The sequence below is a fragment of the Anas acuta genome, chromosome 2 (assembly GCF_963932015.1).
Source record: "Anas acuta chromosome 2, bAnaAcu1.1, whole genome shotgun sequence".
Taxonomy (NCBI): domain Eukaryota; kingdom Metazoa; phylum Chordata; class Aves; order Anseriformes; family Anatidae; genus Anas; species Anas acuta.
This window is the reverse complement of record NC_088980.1, coordinates 104098646-104117900: the sequence shown is the minus strand read 5'-3', so window position 1 is coordinate 104117900 and position 19255 is coordinate 104098646. Positions and strand designations below refer to the sequence as shown.

General features: G+C 38.5%; 1 protein-coding gene across 6 annotated transcripts in view; it reads left to right on the top strand.

The window, feature by feature from the left end:
- The window catches only part of RBBP8 (RB binding protein 8, endonuclease), a 41488-nt gene that overhangs the window by 1768 nt on the left and 20465 nt on the right, over nt 1–19255 (top strand). Inside the window, exons 1-7 of one of the 6 annotated variants that reach the window (XM_068671448.1) lie at nt 3442–3529; nt 4337–4474; nt 4992–5048; nt 5669–5885; nt 10936–10978; nt 16568–16663; nt 18526–18638. In XM_068671448.1, the coding sequence (XP_068527549.1) occupies nt 5774–5885; nt 10936–10978; nt 16568–16663; nt 18526–18638 (364 nt within the window). In that variant the 5' untranslated portion in view covers nt 3442–3529; nt 4337–4474; nt 4992–5048; nt 5669–5773. The other 5 variants (XM_068671449.1, XM_068671447.1, XM_068671446.1 and 2 more) reach the window with 5 other exon arrangements.

Here is a 19255-nt window from a genome sequence, read left to right as displayed (position 1 = left end):
TTGTTTTTGGGGGGGGCTAGAGGTGGCAGGCAGGGGCTATCGTTTGGGGAATTTTTTCCTCAAAAGGTAAGTAAAATACTGTTTCCTGTTTGTTGTTTCTCTTTCACTTGTTTTCCTGTCCTGAATTCTTGTCATTCGCTACACCAAAAGGTAGGTGGCATGATTTTGTGCTCAGACATGTAAACATTTACTTCAGCCTTCCAAGCTGAAATAACCTTCCAAGGCTGATATATATATATATATATATATATCAAAAAAAGTACTCAAGACTATTCATGTCAACCCAAGAAACATCAGTAAGAGCAAAACATTCCTGCATGCAGATAACACACACAGGTACTGCACCTTAGTCTGAGGACCAGCAACGCTGCACTGGAGTCCTGAAACAGCATCCCTCAGGTTTCTTTTTTTTTTTTTTTTCTCCATCAAGGATCTCTAAGAGACCTGAGAGTTTCAGTTGAACAAATCCTGGCTGTTTCTGACTACAGATGAGGAGCAGTGAAAGCACTTCAAAGAAGAGGGTCTCTTAAAGTGAACATTGTTGCTGGCATCAGGGAATTTGATCTTGGCTGGGTTTCAAAAGTGGCTACGCAAGAAGCTCGAGAAGAATGAAATTCAACTAGTGGGGGGTGATGGAGTGGTAGAAAAAGCAAATACCAGTGCCAGACAGCAATGGTATGCTCTGTGCGCATTCCCAGATGTAAGAAACCTACCAGTCGGAGGACTGCCAGTTCCTGCACGGTTTAAAGCCCATTGAGGCAGCAGCTGAGCTGCCACATGCTCCTGTTTGCTGCATCTGAAGCTGCGTGCCTTTGATGCCCTTACTGGCAACTGCAACATAAAGTGCAGGAAATGCACATGCCTAGAAATTGAGCAATATATTTATCCCTCCGTGCAGATTTGCCAGTCGGGGAGGCTGTGAGCACACTGGCCTTGTGTGTATATGTGCAACCTACTAAATCTTACATAAATAAATAAGGACTTAACTATTGTATATATATTTATATACACAGGAAGAGAGTGATATATTTATCATTGTGTTTAAAGCAATTAAATATTTAAATTAGAGTTCCCAGTGTAATTCAAAGCTGGTTTTAATCTTTGTATCTAAATTTGAAGTAATGGGAGAAAAAAAAAAAAAAAAAAAAAAAGTAAACTATCTGCTAATCTCTCTTAATCTTATTTTGTATGCATATGCAGTGGGCTAGGTCACCTACTGTTATCTGCATGGTTAGAAACACTGATGCAGTCTCCATCACCAAAAAAAGAAGTGGGTGAGGCATAAAGGCTTTTCTTAATTTTTATTTTATCTGTGTTGCAACACTGTAGTACTCTTAAAATAGAAATTCAATCATTAGTTGATATGCTGGTGAATTGGCCAGTCAACAAGAAGGCATTACCACTAAACAGTGGTTGAAAATCAAGAGCTTCACATATTATTAGGAAAGATAAACATTTCAGACCAGCCAGGTCTAAAATGGGCTGGGACTAAATTAGATTTCCTTCTTCAGAGTTGTTCATGGCTAAGTAAGTAGTCTGTCACCTAGCTTAATATGTCATATTAAGGGCTACTCTGAAAACTGGACATGAGCCATGACTCTACAAAAAGCATTGCCTCTGTTCAAACTGAACAGTGGTGAGGTGTTTGTTTTTTTCCCACAGTTTTATTGTCTAGGTGTGGCATTTACTCTTAAGAGATGAATGAGATGAGTTCCAGTTAGACTAGTCAGCTTAAGACATATTAAGTGGATGTGGAATACAAGACTTTTTGGTAGTTTTCTAGTATGTTTAATGAGCCAAGGATCAATGCAGTAATTGGTGCTCAAATATGTGATTATGGGATATAAAAATAAATAAATAAATAAATAAATCTGGGAAGGAGATAAAGGCAAAGTTCCACTGCTGGTCTTAATCCATTATCACTTACTGTTAAGCAGATAAGGAGAGCACTGCAGAACTCAGTGGAATTACATTGCTGTAAAGTTCAGCATGAGCAAATACAAGATTAAGCTGCTCATGCAGTTTACTGGCAAATAAAATTGGTGACATTCTTATTATCTAGAGTGCTTCCTATAAGCAGAAAGAAAAGCCTGGCTTGTGGTAAACACCTGAACAATAAAGAAGGCTATTTTATTGCTACTTATCAGGTCTATGCACATATTTAAAACATCCGTTTCTCTTAACCCTAAGGAAATAATTACTTTCCCATATTTTAGATTACAGAACCTTCAAAAGTAGAATAAAAAGCTGTCAATGAGACAGTTCTTGCAGTGGTTATTTAAGAATAGTGGAGTGTCTATTGCAACCTATGATGACAGTCTCCTCCATAAGATGCATCTACTTCTAGTTCTACTGTATGTATACTGATACTACAGTATGCCAAACTATCAGCGTAAGTAATATGCTGCTGAGAATGGATTTATTTTATTTCAGTTGGAAAATAGTGGTTAAACAACGGTACGGAATTAGTGGAAAAGTTAACTTCTTCCTCAACAAAGATTTTTGAAACATTTCAAAATTCAAGGTATACAGTTGATGGGAAACTCAGAGTATTTTTGACAAAGCTGAACAACAGATGTAAAGCCTGCTTAATCACGGGTCATTTCAGACTCCTTTCTGACAGAATTTCAATTTTTTTTTAGAAATATTACAATTCTATTTCAGATACAATTGCATTTATTCTGTAGCTCTGTATTAATGATACTTTACGGGGATTTGAGTGGTATGAGTAACGGGACAAGAATAAGATGAAGAAGCTACTAACATCTAAATACCAAACACGTTATCTTTTAAATACCACAATTAATAGAGTAGAAAGTGTATGCCTGCAGCACAGGCCCTTGCCAGAGGACACCAGTGTGTCCTCTCAGGATGCCAGTGAGCTGCAAATGTGTTTTAATGGTAAAGTAGCAGCATGTGGAGGAAGAATAGCGTTTCTGGAAAGCAGCGTTTTGCTTCTACTTCATGACTAAGGCATGCTACAAACTAAAGGTGAAGAGGTTTTACTTCATGGCAGACAGCAGGGTTGGTCCCAAAGCACTAAATAACTGTAATTTGGGGGGGGGGGGGGGGGGGGGGGAGGATAAAAAATCGCATTGGCAAAAATCCCAAGTGACACAAACAGCAGGCTCCAGCAGCCGAGGCAGCACGGTAACGCTGGCTGTTCCGTGTCACTCCGTGCCTGACGGGTTTAAGATTTAATGTTTAATGTTTAACGTTTAACGCTTCGCGCACCCCTCAGGCTGCCCTCACCGGGCGCCATAACGGCCCCACACCACCCGGGGACGGGAGGGGAGGGGGGGGGGCGGCTCCCGTCCCCTCAGCCCGCCGCTCTCGCGAGACTTGCCGCGATCGCTGCCGCCGGGGCCGCGGCCGGCGGCGCTGCCTTTTCCCGCCGTTTGGCGCGGAGCCGCCGGGAGCCAATCAGGTAACGGCGCCCCGCCCCCTCCCCCCCCCCCCAGCTCCCCGGGGCTGAGGCGAGATGGAGCGGGGGCCGTTGGGGCCAACGGCTGCCCGGTTCGTGGCAGGGGTGGGTGGTGTGGCGGCCGGCAGGGTGGGGCACAGGGAAAGGGGATCGAGCCCTGGTGCTGGGCTCTGGGGCTGGAGCGTTTCTGGGGAACGGCTGTGGGGCTGGGGAGGGGTCTGGGGTACAACCCTGTGAGGGGAGGATAGGGGAGTGGGGGGGGTTTGGGCTGGGGAGGAGGAGGCGCAGGGAGAGCTCATTGCGCTCTGGTGGTGCCAGGGGAGGTTCAGGGTGGAAATAAGGAGGCATTTCTCCTCAGGAAGAGCAGCCAGGCACTGGGACGGGTTGCCCAGGGAGGTGGTGGAGGCACCGTCCCTGGGGGTGTTGAAGAAGAGGTTGGGCGTGGTGCTTGGGGACATGGTTAGTGGGTTAGTAGTGTCAGGGGGTCTCTTTGAACACTTGTTGGGGGCCCTCTCCTTGAAGGCAGGTTGGACACCTGTAGAAAGCAGTGGGGTCTTGAGGCAGGTGAAGTTTGGGAAAACCCATTTAATTTTTACCTGTTTGTAGAGGTACTGATCGTTTCCAGCAACCTTCTTCCTTTTTTTTTTTTTTCTTACAATATCTCTTTCTGGGGGGGGAAAAAAAGCACAGCAAAACGATTGGAGATTAATTCTTATTAATTCTAGAGTCAGGTGCACTTTCCTTAAGAATGATTGATTGGAGATACTCAAACCTGAGACAATAAGCATGAGCAAGTTTGTTGGTTTCACCGCCCTAGCACTCAAGGGAGAAAAAGATATTTTCTGAGATACCAGCCTGTGGTTGTTGAAGGTAGAAAAATAAGAGTTTAAAAGACCTTCCTAATGTCACTAGGCAATCGGTTCCACAAAGAAGTGTTGTAAAGATGGCTTAATGTGACAGCACACAAAGCGAAGCATTTCAGCCCTGAAGATGCAAGCAAAGTGCCATTCAACTTCAGCTGAAGAACTGTAGGCATTCCTGTTTGAAAAGGTAAATTAATTTTCTGTTCAGGACTATTCTCGAAATAAGGATATAAGCTAGGTTGAAATCAGGTGCTGACATGGGCACTGAATTTTCTAGAGATGTAGCATAGTAAAGCAAAATGTTAGGTACCTAATGATTACCAGTGTTTTTCACTCTGTAGGAATGTTGAGGAATACTCAAACATACAGTTTGAGTATTCCTGTGTTGTTGAAAATAATGCTTAATTCCCTTTTTCTTATTACATTTTAAATATGGGCGTTCTGAAATAAAAGTGACTTGCTTAAGACTATACACAGAGATTTGAGAAAGGAGACAGGAACCAAGGCCTCCAGATCCTAGACAAGGTCATTGACCAGTGGCCTAAATGGTTTATTGTGGTGACCAGTTAAACCAGTAGCTGCATACCCAGGGAACCAAAGGGCAGAGATTACGTGAGCATTTCCATATTGGACACCCAGTGCACCAATTAGAGTTGAATCACCTTGGCTCAGACCCAGATCTGAGTACCACGCTTCCCCTGTAGATCACCTGAGGGCATCATCTGTGCTAAGAAACCCTTCAAAAGAAAGAGGAATTACAGGTAAGGTTGTGCCATCTGAATTGTATAGGCAGTCTGATTTTTAAGGCAGAGCTGTCTGACTCTGATAGAGTTCTCCTAAAATACTGACGTTTTGGGGACTTAGGAATTCTGAAATTGATTTAGTTCCTTTGCATCATGGAGTAGGAATAAATTCATTGTAGAATCAAGAAGGCTTCAAGGAAATCGGGGCTTCTCTTTGTAGAATCTCTCGTTTTTATCCACATCTAGGTAAAGAAAGCATGTACACAAATGTTATCTTTGATAAAACTTCTCACAAATTAGTTTTTCCGATGGCAAAATTTTGGAAGCACATGTTACTCTAGAAAACAAGTTCTGTGTAACGGTAGTTTCCAGGGAGAAAGATTAAAGACTGCCAAATATTTTAATCTATTTGTAAGTCGATAGCTGTTGAAGGGGTGGGGGAACAGTACAAGTGGACAAATTTCTGTTATTTTATTATTACTTGCAGCAAAATCCTTGCCATCTTCCATACTTTCAGGGTGGCTGTCAGTAAATAAGTACAACCTGACAAGAGTATGAGTGTGCTTTGTGTTTCATCTCTGGCTGCAAGTTATGTTCTGATAAATGCAAACATAAGTGGTGTCGATCTGTCATTGCAGGCATACACCTGTCTTCAGGAACAGCTTCATAACTATGTTATTTAAAACTTAGTGTGAGAGCGAGCCAGTTCTGCAAATAAGTAAGTCGAGAGCAGAAGAAACAAGATGAATGCATCTGGAGGAACTTGTGGGAGCCCTAATTCTGCAGAATCTTCTGGAGATTTCTTCAAGGAGCTGTGGTCCAAGCTGAAAGAATGTCACGATAAAGAAGTACAAGGTAAAAAGTAAAGTCTGATTTCACAGAAAGCTGTCTCTTGCCACAGTAGAACTTTGAACCGGAATACCACTCTGTCCATGTGAACTAAATACATTTTTAAAGTTTTATATTATGCCAAGATGAGGGACTGAATGATTATGAGTGAGCCTTATAGACTGACCATCTAAGCCTGGCTTAACAGGATCAGATTTAAACTACAGGTATAAAATGATTTGCTAGGTCACTTGAGAGGCGAATAACACAATGTTCCATGGGATCTGTGTTTGCGTAGGAAATATTCAAATGTTGGCTTAGTTTTAATGGTTATGGTTAAGTTTCCAAATCAAGTTATTAAATGTATTTTTTTCCTTTGCGTTTAGTCACTTGGGATATATTAAAACGGAGGCCAGGACAAGCATTTGCATTATGTCCCCTGACATATGCCAAATCCCATTGCAGATTTGTATTACTGAAGTGAAAAACATTTCTTCGGTTTTTAGTGGTCAACAATTTCTCAGCAGAATTTATAATAATGTTGTTTATTTTTATGCTACACTTTATGATCTGCATGTTATTAATTTTACTATGGTTCGCTGTTAGTGTCTTTCCATTCTTCAGCGGTATAGGAAACTAATAACACTCAAGGATGAATTATTGCACTGAATATTTATGTTCTTATAATACTGTTTCAGAAGTAGTATTCATAAAATGTTTTGCTAAAATACTTTGGAAGCAAGCTGCTTTGTTTTCTTAAGGCACACAATCCATCTTTTTTGAATGGATTAGAGTAATATTTGTCAGCATCTTCAACAAACACATTATTATGCATGAAAAAGTATTTTTATTCATGTGGAGTAAAAGCAGGTGATTTTTTTTGTGAGTTAAGAGCTGTAGGGATGCTTCATACTTCATGCTAAAAGCCATAGAAGTATTAGCTCAACAATTAGCAATGCCGAGCCTTGATTCTTTGTGTTAATAGCTATTTTTTTTCTTTTATAAAAAAAATTCCATTGGTTTGGTAGCTGAAAGGAGAGATGTACCAGTTAGTGTGATATTGTTACATTTAAAAATGAAACATTAAGCCATATAATACACAATTTTATATTGTGTTCAAAACACACAAAAAAAGTATTTTCATGATTTTCATGAGGATTGTTTTTTTAATCTTGATATTTCTTTTCAGAGTGGGCGTGATGTCAGCTACAGATAACATGCAGAATTACTGACAGAATGGGATCTGGCAATCTGTGGCATGTCTGAACAACAAAAACTTGAAAACCAAAAAGCTCTAATGTAGAGGGTAATGTTAAGTGACCCCTTCTCTAGTTCCTTGGGATGTGCAGCACGTGATTTAACGTTTTGGTTTTCTTTATGCATGTAAAGATACTCTTCAGAACGCGTGCTGGGTGGGGCCAGCTAATTTTGCCACTAGGCAGACTTTTTCATGCCTAGCCCTTTGTCAGTATGTCCCGCACCGTGTTAGGTAAAATTAGGTCTTCCGTGATAACATCAAAGACATGCCTGAAGGATAGTTAATTTTTTCAAAAGGTGGGGATCCTCTTATAGAAAATGGCACTGGAAGATATTTTAGAAACATCAAACACAGGCTTGCCTGGACTTTGCTTGTTTCTGAAGTCTATAAATAAGAATTAAAATTGACTCATGAGTTTCCAATCTAAATGTCAGCAAAAAATTATTTTAAAGATGGTGGAAGTTGGATTAGGGGAAAGTTAGTAGTTGGAGAGAAAGTCTTTTGCAAGTACAATGCACAGGGTGCTACCAAATTCTTCTTGCTAATCATTACAAGTCCATGAAAAGCAGAATTTATGAAGAGTAAGCTTGAAACAATCAGATGTATTATACAAGTTATAATAGTTGAAGTGTTCTGTAGTCTGTATTCTGTAAGTATATAAACTCACACATTTCAAAATGGGTTGCATTGAATTTTTTAAATTACTGTATTGTAAAGAGTGTTGTGTTTTTTTTCTCCATGTTATCTAAACACGCCCAGTCCTGCAACCTCATTAGAGAGTGAAAGCTTTTTATTCTTTTAACATGACTGTTTGCAAAAAAATGCTGAATCTCCAAATTTTGGTTCTGTTTAGACAAAATAGCTAGCCTAGCATTTCTCTCAAATTCATTGTGACAATCTACAACGCAGTTTCCAAAGAGATTGGGCATGGTCAATGTTGGCTGACTTTTCATGGGATTCAAGCATGCTTAGCAACTCAGATTAATGGTTATTAAAAATACTCTTGCTTCCATTTCCTACGTGTAGAATGTGTGAAACAGATAGCTCACGCAGATCAGAAAGGAATTTAATAATGCTGTTTTATAAAGTGACTAATTTTTGCAGGTGCTGACATTTATAATTATTTTGAGCTAGATTTATGAATACTTCCTGCATGTTTTTTATCAATGTGGTTCCTGAGGATGAATTCACATCTAATGAACTAAAAGGAACCATATTTCAGTGTAGAAATGAGAGAAGAGAATTTTGTGCGCAAGAAATAGCTTTAATTCTTTTCAATTATTCCTTGATTCTAAAAATGGTATTGGGGGAAATAGGGTAAAGGGGTGAAAAAGACGGTAGTCCTAGAAGCTGGGAAAACCATGAGGAAAGCAATCTCATTATTGCTGTAGGAAAGGAAATGGTTGGAAACTCTTCAAAAAGTTTAAAAAAAAAAAAAAAAAAAAAAACAGGGCTGGAAGGGAAGTGAGGAGGCCATCCGATCCATTTCTGTACCCTCAAGGTAGGATTTCGTCTGTGTCACTGCTGACAGAAGCTTGTCTAACCAATTCCTAGAGAACTTCAGTGATTCTGCTGTTTTCCCAAGCCCTGTGGATTTTCAGAAGATTACTGCATTTGAAAAATCAGGACAGTAATTGTCACATCTATTAACTGAAATATTACAAGGACATAATTTAATCAATTTGCAATTTTCCTCAGATAGTGTTGTGTGTTTAATCTGCCTAATGATAGTTTAAAGAAAGCCTCCATCATCTTAATAGAGACAGTGTCATTTACTAGAACGCTTATGAGCTTTACATAATGTAGATTCATGTACTCTCTAGCTTGCCTATTTCACAGAATTATTGTGTAAGAGAGGAAGTTGACTTGGGAATGTACACAGTGTAGTTGCACATGTTTATATGTTTATTAGACCCTTAACTGGGGAAATTTGAAAACTCATTGTTTAAAAGAAAACGAAAAGTTGTCTTAATTAGTTTGGTTAAAGTCTGCCCGTGCTCTGGAAAAGCAAAAGGAAGAGATTACACTTAATGTAGTAATCCAGTGCTCTTGGATAAATGTAACAAACTGGATTCCTGCCTTCTCGTTGCAATCATTTGAATTAAGAAAAAACACAACCTGTAAGTAACCAGTTAGGTTCCTCCTGCATTCAGGTGAGAGGGGAGATAGTATTACCTGCAGCACAGTGCTGCGCCTTTTGAGTGCTGCCTCTGCAATTTGTGGCTCAGGTTGCCAGTGTTACAATCCTGAATCCTCGCTGAACAGACTACCTGTTCATACAGGAGATGCATTGTTGTGCAGCTTCATTCCTTCCGATGGGTGTGGAGCAGCATTAAAGCATGCTTTATAGGGGTTCTAATTGCAGATGCCTAATTGACTTGATGAATAGCAACTACTTTAAAAAAAATAAACCCTCTTTCTGTGCTGATTTGCGTTATAGAACACAACATCTCACAGGTGTTGAACACCTAGACATGAAAGAAGTCTTGCTATATTTCCCAATAACCCTTACATTTTTTAAGCAATTGTTGCATTCTTAGTTCATTGTCTCACTGGCACCTCGTAGCCATCGGTGGCATGGTTTCAGTGACTCTGGCTGATCTGACCATTGCATTTTAAGTGTCCTGAGCAATGAACCTTCTCAAGCAAGTAGTTTGCCCTTTGAGCTGATCCCAGTTAAGTGTGGTAGGTGGAAGGTAAAAGAAGTCTACAAGCTGCCTTAGCCAGCATCTTCTATTTAAAAAATGTATTGGATATGTGTTTTGGTTTAAATTTAAAATTGTTAGAAGTTTGTCTAAAAGTGTTCTGGTGCCATAAGTTTATATCCTCCAAAAAAGACTAATGGTTTTGCAAAAACGCACAAGACACCTCATGTTCAGACACAGGTTGCTCACTACTTTTCACCATTTGAAGAAAATACGGTAGGACTCTGATTATTTCCAACCATTTTTTTTCAGAATAGGTATGTCCAGCTTGCATATGGTTAATATCACATAAATTTCACTGTATCCCACCTAAGCCAGGCCCTACTTAAATCACCTTAGTATTCCTGCACCTGTGCACGTTCATCCAATACCCAAAACAGTGCAAGCAGATTGGCTGGGCTGCTCTCTAGATCAGGCTGTCAGCTGGCCACTCATGCCTGAGAGCATCATTTGGATTTGGGTACCTTTTTACTCATGCACGGAACATACATTTGGGATTGTGTATTCCTTAGTGGGAGAAGGGCCACAGATGAAATGATCTCTCCTCAGTCTACCTTAAGAGGTTCCAGAAAAGCTTTGGCTGAGAGGTTCTGGTAGCATACCTCCAACAGAACATGTTGTCCTTTTGTACTTAAAGCCTTAAAATATGTTTTAAATAACTTTCCTTTATGCATATCTAATACATTATTAGATTAATGCTTCATTAAGTGTAGTATTATGGATTTATATATACACAACTTATATGTACACAACTTATTTTGCTCTATATATGCATAGTCAATGAAAATATATTGGTAGTACTTGGTATTAGCATGTGTGGGTTTTTGTTGTGTTTTTTTTTTTCCTTTTTACAAAGAGGGTGTTTTTATATATAAGTGTAAATCTGACTGTTTAACAAGTCCCTTTTTCCTCGGGATTGTAATAGCTTTACTGGTTTCCAGGATACTGCAGAACATACCCAAGAAATCCAGAATGAACCATTTCCTCTCCAAATTAGTGACTGTTCTTTCTCTGTTGCAGATATCATTGGCAAAAGGAGAATTTATTTATTATGTCCACTGATTTTGTTAAATCAGAATTGTATAACAATTATCTTTTTTCTTTCCTCTTTCAGGCTTACAACTGAAAATATCTAAGTTAAAGAAGGAAAGATGCTTGTAAGTACTCACCCTTATGATCTGATTTATTAAAGGAGAGTCTAAGTACGATTAATGAGTGGGAATTCCTGTAAAATCAATTAAGGTCTTGTGGATATCTCCTTTCAGATATGTAGGAAGTTCTGCTCATTTTAGTAATTCAGCTGAAGTCATTTAAAGATGTAGATAACTCTTTGTAGGATGTGTCGCCTGAACGCTAGGTTTGTCTTGCTTCAGCAAATGGCTGGAAAGGTTTTCCTATCTATGCTATTTCTAGGATGCCCATCAACACTGTTGGCATTTCTAAAACAAAAGATGATTAGGGAAACATTTTAAAATTGAGGTCAAGTCTTGTCTTACCACTTACATCTCTTTACAGATAACTTTTTAATATATTTCTCCTCATTAGATGTTTGCCATTAATATCAGCTGAAGTGCCTTAACCCAGCTTTTAGTCATTCAGTTAGGATTCTGGTTAAAAAAAATAAAATTCGCTAATTTTCAGTCGCTTCTTATACTTTTAAGGCAAATGTGACTTCTTTTTGCAGTAAATATTTACTGCTAATCCTGTTCTGTTCATTAGAAGCAGTTTCGGGAAAAAAATGTGGATTACAAGATTAATGTCCTATATGATGAGTTGCAATCGAAAGTGCTGTATGAGAGGAATAAAAATAAATCGCTTTGTCTCTTTCCACTTTGGAAAACAATATCATTGTCTTAGATATATTAAAGAAATAAAATGTAACCCTTCTTAAAATAAACAAAAAATACTACATATTGACATTCCCAGCATGGCTATTTGAAGCAGTAAGACGTGCAGTCCTAGTTTTGAGACAGCAAGCTTGTCTTGCTGTGTTCAATTTGTGCTTTTACAGAAGTAAGTAACATTTATTTTATTGTGTCATTTATTAATTGCTGTTAGGTTTCTTAGTTGTCTGTTTTCTGTTTTGTTTGTTGTTTTTTTTTTTTTTTTTTGGTTTCTTGAATTGTGTAAGTGACAAATAAGGCTCCCCTAGGTTTGAACCTCGTCAAGGCTTGTGTGTTTTGCTTATTTCAGTAAAACGATGCCAATCCTGCTGGTGTTTGGTAATCCGCAGTAGTACTCTGAGGCTGCAAAGTGGCACATCTTCTCATATTTCATCTGCTTTCATAAAGATCTAATCTGTGAAGGCTGTAGGTTTCCTGCTTATGGTTTTGACTTGTCCACATGGTGTCATTTGATGCTTTTAGCAGATGCTATGATGTTTTCTCTGCACTTCCTGAGGACTAAATGTTGCAGAGAAGCTGCTAGGCGATAGCAGTGGCAGCTGAAGGAACAGTTCAGGACAGGATCACAAAAGGAAGTGTTGATTAATCACTTCCACAACAGCATCCATCTTACTGTGGTGCCATGAGGATCCTCTGCATTTTTGTAGCAATTCACCACAGCAGGTTTTACAGATCCTGAGGGTACCAGCATTACTAACTCCCAGTTACCCCCAGTATGTACCTGCTCCTAAGGATCAAGGTTAGTCAACTTTTGTATTGCTTGTTCAATCGAGCACTAGACTGCTACTACTACAGTATATATTCGTTGTAGTTGCTCTTTAACTGTGATTTAAAAATAAATAAATAATGTAGCAGTAGAGTCCAACTGTTTATTTGGTCTGTCAGCAAATTTTTAGTCAATTGGAACTATTCATTCATATGGGCTTTACCAAAATGTCAGGATGTATCATGGCATCTTGTCAGATCCTTCATTAAAGACCAAGCAGCATACCTGTCTATATTTTAAAGAAGCTTACTGAATATTGAGATTGGTAATGCAGTATCACAGGAAATCCAGCTCTGTTACTGTGGATGGATGGCTGAGCCATCATGGTTATTAGATTACTGTTTGATAGCAAATATTTGGTGCTGTGTTTTTATACTAACAGGTTACATGTATTTTTGGGGGGGGGGGAGGGAGAATGGGTCAGTTTAACATCTTGTTATTTTTAATGTACAATTCTCTAATCAAGTAGTTATTACATTTCTAATCTGAAAGGGTGAAAAGATCTCTTGCTGTTACTGTTAACTTGATCTGCTATGTCATGATGTGCTTCTGTATCCCAAAAATATTAAATTACTTGATTAATTTTCTAGATGCTGACTGTTATCAGTGATGTGACTGAACACATAGCAAATGTTTTAATTATTGTTTGTTGGAATCTTTCTCCAATTACCACACTGTCAATACAATACTCTTTATGTAGTAGGTCTTGTTCTCCTGGATGCATCTGAATACCTGAGGTTTAAAGTTTCAGACTTTGTAATCAGCTGACAATGAGCGCCTTATATTGTACCCCACTTCAGCACTGGAGCTAATGACTTGTAAATGCTAGGTCAGAGACTCTTCATTAAGAAGAGTGCCTCATAGTCTAAAATGTCTGTTGGGTTTATTGTCTGCACTGGCTTTAAAAAAAAAAAAAGCCTTGTTTCTCCTGTCATTTTAATATCTTGATGATATTTTGCAGGATTTAAGTGGAAGGAATGGAGTATTAGTGTATATTATGTATTTTTTACAAATAAATCAATGCCACAGAATAAGGTATGTATTAAAGGCAGCTTGAGAAAGGATTTTAAAATTGAGTGGGAGCATTAGTATTGAATATTAGGACTTCTGTAATTTTAGTAAACTGAAAAACATTAGATTTTTTTGTCAGAAGCATCAGAAAAATACAGACTGCTTTTTTCAGACTTAACATTTTACCATGGCCTGCCTTTACATGGTTAATGAACTGAAGTAACAGAACTTCAACACTTTGTTCTCATGTGAAAGTGTAAGCCTTAAATGGTCCGGCACACTGTTAACATTTAACCATTTTATATGTTCTATAGGCAGTTGAAAAGGACAATAGTGGACTGGGTGGTAGTGCAGAAAAAATACCCACTTTTAAATTTCAGAATTAATAAAATACATCTGGATTGTATGCTGCAGATCCTCCCAGCTGTCCCATTCACTTTATGGCTCATGATTATTACTTTTCTGTATTGCTATAATAATCATGCAATACCAGCAATATGCAAATGTTTGATTAATATATTTTAAAGGGAGTGCTGTTTTGAAAGTAAATCTTTTGTAAAAGAATTGTATCAACAAGTTAGTAAATGTGTTTTCTTTACTTGTGTTTGTCCTTGGCTGTCTTTTGTCAGCCAATTTCATGGTTTTCTGAAATAATTCATCTTAGGCATGATGAAAACACCAACTTTCTTGGAATATACAAAGGTTTTCGTGGTAAAAAGAATAGCTAGGAATAAATTCTCAGAACTTAGATACTGTCATGTTGCATAGGTTCAGCTGCTGAGCTTCTGAAAGTTAATTTGTAGAAAAATATCATGTGCTTGTTGCTTATACTGTGTTTGCATCCTGAAGGGATATTGTGGTCAGATGATAAATGTCAAGGGGAGTGTTATAAATGAAGTCTCAACTCAATCTGAATTTAGTAATATTTATAAAAGGAATATTTATAAAAGGCAAGTAAACAGCACTGGGTGTGCGGGGAGCCTACGCTCCACCAACACACACACATGAACATCAAACTTTTTCTAAATATACAGAACATTGCTTTACATACTAAACCCAAGTACACCTATGCATATGTACAATCAGAAAAGGTAACAAACAATCCTTTAGGTTTATTACTATCAATGTCCGTGACTGGGGGAGCATAGTTGGCCTGGTTGAAGTGCTCCCATAACTTCCATGACTTATAACAGTCTCCATTTTTCATTCCTTTTCTTGATTACAAACACTGGAGAGTTCCAGGGCTAGTCATGGGAACAATATCTCTTGCTTTAAGTTGCTAAGCAACTCGGTCTTCGGGCCTTACGTATCCCGTTCTTCCTGGATCGAAGAAAAGCATATCCATCTCCTTTTCAAGGCCAATGAGGCCTGGGTCAAAAGGCACGTCCAGGTCACCAGGGAGCGAAACAGCAAAAGCCTTCGATGGCTGTAGCAGCAGAGGGGCTGATGGCGTAGCAGTCGGATCAGTAAAGGAGCCCGCAGCTCCCTCACTATCTGGCAAACCACACGTTTCTGACTGTGGTCCCACAGGGCTCTTTAAGGCCTCAGAGACTGCTCGCCAGGTGCCGAGCAATCCTACCGCAACCTTGTCATTTTTAGTTGCAGAGGCAACACCTTGACCTCAGTTTGGTCCCATATTTCAGGACCATAAACTGTCTGATTGTTAATAAGGAGAATAAGCTGTAAGGTTACCAGGACAGTCTTTGTTCCTAAGGACGTATGATTCCCCATAATGCGCAGCTGCTTACCAGCGAGGGGCAGTTGTGTGCACAGGTCCACTTCTCTCAGCTTGAGCTTCTTCCCAGCTCCCATGTGCCATTTCTAGCGACTTTCAGTACAAGCTTCTCTGAGCAGTTTGCTGAGTTTGGCTGAACCTATCTTCGTGAGGCAATCAAAATGCCTGTTCCCGTCCTGGTCTCCATTCTGCCAGCCGGTCCCTATTCATTCCTTTTTCCTGTTTCTTTATTGGTGACATAACTTAATCACATTGCATTGCTTTTTTTTTTTTTTTTTTATCTTGACTGCAGGCTCCCCTCTTATACCCTTCTCCCCACAGCAGTTCTTTTCAAAACAACTTTTCATTGGTCAAATAACTTTGCGTATAATAGCAACAGCAAACACCCAGAAACTTCCATGCCTTAACAACTGGAGAACAAGAAACCGGAGACTGCATGGAGTCTCCTGATTTACCCTTCTTTTTTCCCTCTAAACTCTTTTACATTCCTGATGGCCTCATCATTAAGAGTCTGATGTTCTCATCAACGATGGGGCTTGCCGACCCCCCATGGCCACACTCCCACAACTCCTCCTTCTTTATTAATATCAACCATCTTCTCAACACAAATTACCACTCCATATGTAACAGGAGCTAAAGCTGAGAATTTAATGTTGCTAGTTTTTCTTAATTATTCTGAGGAGGAGATGTTTTTCATTAATTCAACATTCCCGTCTTGTAGAGAAGAAATTTTACCGAAGTTCTTCTATTTCTGAGATGTTTGGGAAGAGAGTTTGCTTCCCATTCATGTTCTGGGAATTCATGTTCTGTAGCCTGGCAATTGCTGCCTGAGGAATTAAACCTTCAATGGCTCTTGAGATTTATTATAGCTTTACAAACCTGATGTGGTTTGCCATGTTACAAGTTGCACTCACTGCTTGAAAAAAGAGCAAAATGACCTAGCTGCAAAAGTCCCCAGTTAGCTCCCCAACAGCTCAGCAAGACAGTGACTTAAGAACCGCTTGAGCTTACATTCCCTGAAGTTACTAGAATACCATTAGCTTTTATGCCTTGGCTATCATCAACTGATTTTTTTTTTTTGTCCTGAGCAAAGATCAGATTTATAGAAGGTCAACTCTAGCTGTGGAATTAGAAACTAGCTGCTACTTTTCTAGCTCACACATCTCTAAATTACTATTCATCAGAAACATTTGCTTCATTTTTCTTCAACTTGCTATTTTTTGCTGATGATCAATTGAATTACTCAAGAGAATGAAAGAATTCTTTATTGGAAAAAATAGAAGCTGTAACCTAAAGTTAGAGGTAACGCTTTTTCTCTGTTTGATTTTAGGGATGCAGAGAGGCTTGAAGAGTTCTACACCAAGAACCAACAGCTCAGAGAACAGCAAAAGGCGCTTCATGATACTATCAAGGTTCTAGAAGACAGGTGAACCAGTGTTTTTTAGCTTTGGGATTTGTTGTGTTTTGTTCTTTCAGAATAGCTCCGTATGCTTTGCAGCTTTGAATGTTTGGTTTTTGTAAACCAGTCCATTTCACATACACTCCAAATAGTGTGTTTTAAAGAGAAGTATAGAAATTGAATTCTTCTGACTGAATTGTTATTTTACTATTTTCTAAGTGCTTAGCATTTAGTTCAGTAAAGACAAATGGAAGTTAAGCAGATCAACCTGGAAGGCAGACAGACGCATTCTTTTTCATTCATTTTTTTAGACATAAATTTGGTATCAGTCAAGAAATAATACAAAACCCAAAGGTGAACTACACAATACATTTTGAAACAAATGAAATAATTCACTAAGAAAACTTTCAGTTTTGGGGTCTTATTCCATTTGTCTGTTTTATATTAAATTTAGTCATTGGTTCTGTCTCTTGCAACTGACTCAGCCATTCTGATCACCTTTTGACCTGTTCTCCCTTTCCCTTATCTGCTTCTGTTTAATCTGGTATAGCAAACCAAAACCAATTGACGTGAAATCACAGTGCATTTTTTCATCTTTTAAAAAAATGATACTTGTTTTCGAATGTTTGTTAAACTTGCCTTTGTTAGGCTCTTAGAAGCTTTCTGGGAACTGGAGATCATTACATATGAAATTATTTTCTCACGTTCCTGCATTACCACAAACATCAGAGCTGTGATACTCTAAACTTGCTTTTAGCTCTGATTGTCTGTAAAAGGCAGTAGGCATAAACTTGTAGCCAGGCAGGTAATAAGCTTTCACAGTGAACAGGTACAGACATTTCCACGGTGGCTGGAATTTTCTAATCCCTTAGCAGATGAAATACGTACTAGAAAACAAACAAAAAAGTAGTATTAAAAATTGCTTAATTCAGAGAGATGATAATAGTGTGTTTATTATGCAATCAGAAAAGCTAACGTGAGGAGGCATCTCAGTATTTTACCTTTTCCCAAATTCCACAATATTAAAACACTCATAAATCAAGATGGCTTTTATTTCCAATATTAAACTGCATAATTGGACATTTAGCTATTTTTTGTTTCATGTGCTAACAGCAGCAAAGCAGAACTCTTAACCAACTGGTATCTTGCCTTAGCAGGCAAATAATCTGGCTTTCACTTTGACAATACTATTACTTCTTGCTGTGTACCACAAATGAATACCGTTTGGTTAACATCTGTAAAATGAACACACAGCGTGAATTCACAGCGTGAATGAATGTGTTGAGTAAGATGTACTGATTGTTACGAGTCCTTTTCTGACCACAGGTGAGCCTTAAACAACTGATCTAGACTAGCAGAGCCTTTCGGATCCAGTTCTAAGTATTGGTGTCTAGACTTCACGTTTACTTGGTATTTGTTACAGACTGAACTGTGAATTTGTCCTTTTTATTTCTTTGCTTAATGGCAGCAATATATTCTTCTTGTGTATAATTCTTAGGAAAAAAAAAAAATTGCTTATTTGTATTTGCTTGAATTAACTTTTCCTATAATGAATGTTAATTTATATCTGACTGAATTTGTATTAGCTTACCTGTATTACCTGACAGTCTTTCAGCAGCAAGGTGCAGGATGCTCCACTCCATGAAAGTACCACAAATGTGTTGTTTTAGAAGTAACTGGTACCTACAGCCATTTATGCAAATAAGAGTGCGTGTAGATACAGCTGTGTCCCCACATAAATCTGCAGTACTTACAACAAAGTGGTGTTCTGCAGAGTTGTCAGAAATTTTCTAGTTTTCACTGTTCAAAAGGCCAGTTAAGCGTGGATATCTGTTTTGTACATGGCAGTATTTTTATAAAGCTTTTTTTCCCTCTTAATTTTATTGTAGGTTAAGAGCAGGATTATGTGATCGTTGTGCTGTAACTGAAGAACATATGAGAAAGAAACAGCAGGAGTTTGAAAATATCCGGCAGCAGAATCTTAAACTCATCACTGAGCTTAGTAAGTTTTGTCCACTAGGCTGAAGACAAAACAGTATGTTTTGTGAACTCATCCTTCATGAATTCCTGTAACTTGATAGAATTTATACATGGTATGTTTTTCTAAAAGTCCAAGAAGTTCAGTCAGGGGGTACTTAATTCTACAGTTTGCAAATAATTTAACACAGATCAATTACTAGTTATTTGAACCACCTTAGATTGAAGTGCTAATACTGAAATCGTATTACGTGGAAAATCTTACACTGTAAGGTAGTTACTGGAGCTAAAATGTGGCTGCTTCTGTTTATTCCTAGAGTCAAGACACAAAATGACTGACAGCTAGGTTTTCTAAGGAAACCCTGGCTTCAGAAGTAACTGGTGATGACAAAATAGCAAATTCAAACAAAAGTTACCTGCGTCAAGCTTGTATCCTGTGGCAATTTTTGTCTATAGAGCTGAGTGAACAATTCATTCATCTTTACAACACTTGCATGCACGTGGGCAAAATTAATTAATGATTGTGTGGAACTAATGTTGGGATCTAGTAGCTATGACGCCTTTGCCATTGTTAACAGTCATTTTATAACATTTTTAGTGATGAACTTGAAAACTCATTTTGGAAAGCTGCAGAAGATATGT